This window comes from Chaetura pelagica, unplaced genomic scaffold, assembly GCF_000747805.2.
Source record: "Chaetura pelagica isolate M959 unplaced genomic scaffold, ChaPel_1.0 scaffold340, whole genome shotgun sequence".
Classification (NCBI taxonomy): domain Eukaryota; kingdom Metazoa; phylum Chordata; class Aves; order Apodiformes; family Apodidae; genus Chaetura; species Chaetura pelagica.
The window spans coordinates 65082-72235 of NW_009951917.1; the positions used below are offsets into that span (position 1 = coordinate 65082).

The 7154-nt window shown below is 41.3% G+C and overlaps 1 protein-coding gene across 1 annotated transcript in view; it reads right to left on the minus strand.

Moving 5' to 3' along the window:
- Positions 1 to 32: 32 nt before the first annotated feature.
- Positions 33 to 7154, minus strand: part of GRIN3A (glutamate receptor, ionotropic, N-methyl-D-aspartate 3A) — a 48183-nt gene continuing 41061 nt past the window's right edge. The window contains exons 7-9 of the mRNA XM_009994867.1: positions 3500 to 3664; positions 2666 to 2739; positions 33 to 708 (exon numbers count right to left, since the gene is read on the minus strand). Coding sequence (XP_009993169.1) covers positions 372 to 708; positions 2666 to 2739; positions 3500 to 3664 — 576 coding nt within the window. The 3' untranslated portion in view covers positions 33 to 371. The remainder of the gene's footprint in view (positions 709 to 2665; positions 2740 to 3499; positions 3665 to 7154) is intronic.

Sequence of the window (7154 nt, forward strand, 5' to 3'; positions counted from 1 at the left end):
GTTTTTTTTTTTTTTTTTTTTTTTTTTTTTTTTTTTTAATTAATGCACAGAAAGGGCTAAAAAAGTGAGAATCTCACTGTACTGTGAAGTGGAGGAACCAGGAACTCTCACTGTTTGGATGCTCCTTGTTTCTCCAGTCCCTTGGGAATGGCTGATGTTTGCCAGGAGAATGAGAAACTTGTTATGAAAGGAGGAGGACTCAGGAGGGTGGCAGTGGCTGTGGGCTGCTGCAATTCTGCTCTCAGGAGGAGCATATTGCCTGCTTTATTTTTGCACCTATTTCTGGCATTACAAAAGTGTGTTACAAATTTCACAGAGGAAGGGTGGGGGGGGGAAAGGAAGAAAAGGGGAAAGGGCCCAGGTATGCCAGCCTAGGGCTCTGCAGTTCTGTTTGTCCTCTGATACTCTTCCAGCTCTGATTTCCTGTCCATGGCGAGTTGCAGCTCCTTCTTGATGATTTCGATCTGCTTCTCCAGCTCTGCCAGCTCTTGCATCACTGAGGTCCTGGCAATGGTGAGGGACTCCGCTTTCCCGTTGGTTGTTAAAGAAGCTGGAGTCTCTCTCCTCACCTGTGGCAGGGGGATGTGCTGGTGCTCTCGGATTGTCATCTCATTTTGCCCTTCATCGGTGCAGATGTATTTTTTCCGGTGGCAGTTGCCCAGGTTGGCTGTATTCCACGCAGCATGCTGGCTATTTCCTACGTGGGACCTAGGCAGAGGTGTGAGAGTTAACACAAAATGAGGACCTGCTCTTAGGTGTATGCAACCCTCCCCTGTGAGCCATCCTATTGGAAAAATATGCTGTTCTGAATTGCATAGAAATGTTATTCCTTTATCCCTGGAATTATTTTTCTTGAGAAGCACAAATAATGAATACAAATGGTCACATTTTTGTGATTAAACCATAGAAGAGACTGGAAAAGAATTCTAAAATTCATCTTCCCCCCACACTATTGTTAGTTATGAAATTACAGAGAGCAGAGCTACTGCCAAGGGGCTGTGGTGCCCAAAGCTGTGTAGCTCTGCAGGGGCCATGGTCCTCAGTGTCCTGGGTAGCCAGCATGACCAACTTGCTTTGGAGCAGAAGTACACATCTCAGAGAAGCTGCAGCCCTTTGTTTTGTAAATATTTCTCAGAGTCATATCATTAATCTATAATTTCTGATATATTTTTCTTTCACATGTCAAACCATGTGTTTGTTTTTTTTTTTTGTTTTTTTTTTGCTGTTAGCAGCTTTTAACAATTCCACAGTCCCCAGAAGGAATAAAAGAAAGTGCAATAGTGAAATTGTCTTGAGAGCCCTTGTCACATCACTATTCATTACAACATGAGGTTTCTTGAGTTAAATTCACCATAATTCTGTGCGAACAGTAGCTCAGACCATGACAAAAGCAAGGACAGTGCATGAGTGTGGGTGCACGAGTACCTGGACTAGATGATGTGGGGGCAGAAACTTTAGGGCAGCAGCATATCTTCATTTCAATGTCAAATTAATATTTGTGTGGTTCTTTTTCTAAGCTATTTCCTTTGGGGTTTATGGTCATGTTGTGTTATGAAACGTTTGCACTGCTCAGTGTCTGGCAAATAATTTAGCTGGTGCTTTTTGTATCAGCAAAGACACAGAAGGCCCACTTCTCTAGAAGAGCCTCTCTCTCACTGTGTTAGTCCCTCAGGGTCTGGGAGTGTGAATGCTACCATCCAGTGAGGAAGGTGTAGGAGGAGGAAATACCTTGCTGTTCAAATACCCAAAGTGAGGAGTTGCTGGGCACAAGGTGGTGTCACACTATGGGGTTTTGTGTGGCAGTAGAGACAAAGGAGTGAGCTGAGGGAGTTAACTGCATGTGCTCTTACATAGGCAGTTTAGAAGCTTAAAGATGTTTAGATCTTACATTTGCTGCCATTAGTACAGGAATGACAAACTAAACACGACATAGATTTACATACATGCAATTCAGTTATGCCAAATATCTGATAACAACCTGGGAGACGTTTCTATAGTCTGTAGCTGAACTTATCTGTAGAGAAGCCAAACTGCTGCCTGTGTCTTTGGACAGTGCACTAAGAGTTCCGAGTTCCTGAGAAAATGTAGTTTTAATAAAACACGTGTTCCTTGCAGCTATACCTAAGATTGTCTCTTCTTCAGAAGACATAGGCTATGGAAACAGGGTAAGGTTGTTACCTACTTGTTTCCTTCAAAAGGAGTTGTTTGAGACAAAGGTTTCTGAAAGGATTGCATTTTCCTCTTCTCAGCTTTGTTATTTCTCATTCTAAAAAATAAGAAAGCTGAAAAAGTTTCTAACATATACACTGGCTCATCTGTGATTCACTGTGGCACTGTCTCACAGGACCCTCGTTATCTGCCAGTGCTTTAGTCTGTGAGTAATTAATTACCTAAAAACTAGGACAGCAGACTTAAAAGACTGCAAAGCCTGCCTTTAGAACAGGGTTGCTTCTATTAACTGTATGTGAAATAATGAAAAAACCAAAATTTCTAAATTTAATACTATCAATTTAAAACAATTAATTAATTAATTTCTGCTTTTTGTTTGTTTGTTTGTTTAATTCTTTGGAGTGTATTGGATCCATAAGTAAATACAAAGACACAACACAGTTAATTTCAAACTAATTTTTCTAGTTTGTGTTTTAAGCCATACAAAGCTTCCTACCTCTTTCCTACTCGTTTTGTCTTAGGCTGGCATTTGTCCTCAATAAATGAACTGTTCAGAGCACGATGCAATCTCTAGAGGGAAAAGAAGAAAATAAATTAGTATAAGAAAGAATAAGAATAGCTCTATAAATAGGTAAAGAATTTGGGCTGTGTGTGATTGACTTGAGCATAAATTATTTTGCATGCTCAAGGATACAACCAGTGTTTGTGCTTTGTCATTACAACAGACTTATTTTCCCTTAGTTACCCAAGGAAGGGCAATCTGAAAGGTTTATAAATAGTTTGCAAACAATCCTTGGTGTTAGAATGCCTCTGGGAAAAAAGTGAATCTTGGCAAACTTTGTTATTTTCTAAAAGATCTCTTCCACTGTGCTGCTTTAAAGCAATAGAAGCTCTTCCTTTTTGTGCCTTTTGCTGCAATGTTACCTCTTCCTTTAGACCAAACACCTAGAGAAATTTTCTTCCATTATTTTCCCTAGAATAATGAAGGAAATTACCCAACACTACCTGCATGCATCAGAAATTTGGGAACCCCTAACAGTGAAATAAAACACTGGTTAGCCAGCTCAGGGCAACAACACTGCTGCATCTAGTGTCCAAAAGTGGTGAAAGGCTACAGGTGGAAATAGAAAGGTCCCTTCTATAGGTTTTACAGTTGTGAATGTTTTAACTGTGCTTCTCATTCTATCATTAACTAAGCCTCTTCAAATTCCACAACCTCCTGTCACACTTAAAATGCTTCAGAGCTCTTACAACCTTTTACATCTTGTTCAAGTCCTGGCTTTTTTTCATCAGCTGCATGAGTTCCACAGGGTTTATCCTGAATACATACCTGACTTGTATGGAGCCAGTACTTCATCTTGGATTTCTTCCTGATCCGTGGTAGGACCAGTCTGTACACGATGTGTTCCCCAATGGTAGTGAGAATGGACAAGCCAAGCCCAACACACAACATCACAAAGAGCCCAGAAAAATGCTTGATCCCCATTTGCAGTGTCTGTGAATGAAATAAAAAGGAGAAGTGAATCAAGGAGGATGTTACTCTATTTTAACGAATGTTCCTGTCTTCTCACTTGGAAATGCACTCTGAATGCACAGTGGTGAAATGCTGCAGAATAGTCTGGGTACTGTGGACAACAAAGCCTTCCTGTGTTCAGTCAGGCCGAGGGACCCGTCATGGGAATGAGAACCAGCCAAAAAACAGGGAATTATTTTCCTCATGATGTTTCCCTAATGAGACTAAGTGTTGAACATGTAGAAGAATCCAGTATTTCTGGTGGATTTACATCTGCAAAAGCAAATACTGCTTGACAGAATACTGTCAATGAACTGTAGAGCAAGACCTTCATCAGCAGTGAGCTAAGACCAATTGTTCCTATTTACCAGGATTTATCATTAACTTATTTTTTCTGCTTTAGCCTTGATGGAAGGCCAGGGAGAAAATGTTTTGAAGCTGTAGACTAAAGAATCCCACCTCTCTGCTCCCTACATTAACAGGATTGAAATTGTGTTTGTTGGGAACCCTGACTGCAATTATGAAAACAAGGAGCACTCTCACCATGTTCTGCTGACCCACCCTTTTCTTGTAGGGTAGGGAGGCTTTAATTAATTTGAGTCTCTTACTGGAATTAATCTTCTCTGAAGACCAAAAAAACATGTGCAGCAGCAATCTGTACCACGAACACTTGCACTCCAATGTGTGGGTCAGGTTTGCATGTTATGTATAATCTTAGCACCTTTATTTTCATGCCTCTGTAACTCAGTTACAAGTTTATCAATAACTACAAACTCTTACCCGTAATTACTGACCACCCACTACTTTGGAAATCACAGAACCACAGAATCTTCTCTCTAGGTTAAGAAGTACTTTCATGTCACCCTGGTTCAGGTGAAATTTCCAGAGTGCAACATTCCTGGCAGATTTAAAACCATCCAGTATAAATGTGAGAATGTGGGAAAATTAGGGAGGAAAATACCTTCCAGAGTAAAGCAGAGTGTGTCCTAAGAAATAACTTGTTTTTTTAGAGCACTGAACTGGATTCAGTAGTAATGAAAGAAGAGATTGCTTTTTACAGAATCTTCACAGAATCCTAGGGGTTGGAAGGGACCTTAAAATCATAAAATCATAGAATCATAGAATCTTAGGGGCTGGAAGGGACCTCGAAAGATCATCTAGTCCAACCCCCCTGCCAGAGCAGGGTCACCTAGAGTACATCACACAGGAATGCATGCAGGTGGGTTTTGAATGTCTCCAGAGAAGGAGACTCCACAACCTCCCTGGGCAGTCTGTTCCAGTGCTCTGTCACTCTTGCAGTAAAAAAATTTTTTTGGATATTCACCTTGAACCTCCTATGCTCCAATTTACACCCATTACCCCTTGTCCTATCACTGGTCATCACTGAGAAAAGCCTAACTCCGTCCCCCTGACACTCACCCCTTACATATTTGTAAACATTGATGAGGTCACCCCTCAGTCTCCTTTTCTCACCAAGGCAGAATAGAGGGGGAGGAGAACCTCTCTTGACCTACTAACCACACCCTTTCTAATGCACCCCAGGATGCCATTTGCCTTCTTGGCCAGAAGGGCACATTGCTGGCTCATGGTCATCCTCCTGTCCACCAGGACCCCCAGGTCCCTTTCTCCTACACTGCTCTCCAGCAGCTCAACCCCCAACCTGGACTGGTACATGGGATTGTTCTTCCCCAGGTGCAAGACTCTACACTTGCCCTTGCTGAATTTCAGCAAGTTTCTCCCTGCCCAACTCTCCAGCCTGTCCTGGTCTCACTGAATGGCAGCACAGCCTTCTGGTGTGTCAGCCACTCCTCCCAGTTCAGTGTCATCAATAAACTTGCTGAGGGCACACTCTGTTCCCTCATCCAGGTCCTTGATGAAAATACTGAATAGTATAATATTTTCAAGAATACATAATAATACATAACATTTTCAAGAATACAAGTTCTACTTGTGCTTTTTTTAATTAGAGAATATTATTTCTGATATCAGAAAGGAAAAAAAAAAAAAAGAAAAAAAAAAAAAAAAAAGGAAAAAAAAGAAAAAGGACCAGAAAATTGCTTGGGTAGGTTTGTGTGTCAGGAGATGGCACCTGGGACATGGGACACTGTCACCCTGCACCATTGACCTGTGTATTCCTTCAGTCTATTGTTAGTTTGGTGGATGAGGATTGTGCTGTTACACCCATAGCTGTGTAATCCAGGAAAAAAATAATTTAGTTAAAAGATAGATCACAGGATGTGTGAAAAAACTTGTTTTGAGATAATTTTAAGCCAGAGAGTTGATTAGTACTGAGTCCATTGAAGTTGAAGACTTGGAAGTCCCTTTGTGTACTTTTGTTGGGTGATTGTGAACAGTATTTCTTTGTTTTTTTAATATTTGATTTCCGTTCTTTAAAACACGATGAAAGGAGATAGAATATTGTGTATTTTTAACAAGAAGAGCTTCAACAATCTAGCAGAGTGAGAACTTTCACACATGGCACTGGCAATGAACTCTTATTTTGGGGGTTCTCTGCCAAAATCAACCTGCTTGCCCTGAAATGCAGTGAGCAGAATTTTCGGGAAGGTAATTTTTGTACCAGTGAATAAATGCTTCAAGGGTGTTGAAGAGTATAATGGGGGTGTAAAAGCAATTTCTAAAGAAACTTCCTGCAGCCTGGAATTGAAAGTGGAAAACCACAATAAAGTGATCAGAGGGGTGGAAGGGTGTCAGTCTTGGCAGGAGGGTTTTCTGCATCAGTACAACCTAAAACCAAAACTTCCCTCTCAGAATCTATTTCTTTTCTTGACACGAGCCTGTTGTCCCATATTTTGTCCTTTCAGTTCGGGGAACATGGGGGTGACACAACAATGACAGGTGGTAATGCTTTAAAGCAGAGTGTTTGACTGGAGGTCTGTGTTACCTGGCTTGTTTCTTTCAGTTAGCAGTGAACCCCAACTTTTAGCCCAGGTAGTATAAAAGCAGAATGAAGCCCCATGTCTCACCTTTTCCTCAGAGGTCTTTAGAGCCAAGACCTCAGTATGGCCCATCTCTGAATTCAGCACATACCATTATCTGTAAGAACCAAAGGGCTGCTACCATCCCAACTGAATATGCCAGTTAAATGCACTTTTGCTGATTCTCCAAGAAGCATTTATGCAAATAACCTGCTTCCCAAAAAGGATGTTCACGGGCAAATATGAAACAACTTCCTTAGAGATGCAGTTAACAGCAGATGTAAGAATAAACTGAATCAGAAACAGAATAATAATTAAAAAGGAATAGGTTTGCTCAGTCATTCAAGGAACAGAGTTTTCCATATAGGCTCCCAAGCTGCTGCTGTTTGGTGTCATGCAGAGTAACACGCATGAGTCTGAGTCTGAGGGGGGCACTGTCATAAACTGCCTTGGTGGCAGGAACCAGTGAATCAGCTTGGGTGAAGGTCCTTTTGCTTAGCTGCTTGAAAAGGAATACAGAAACCCCCAAACGCAGG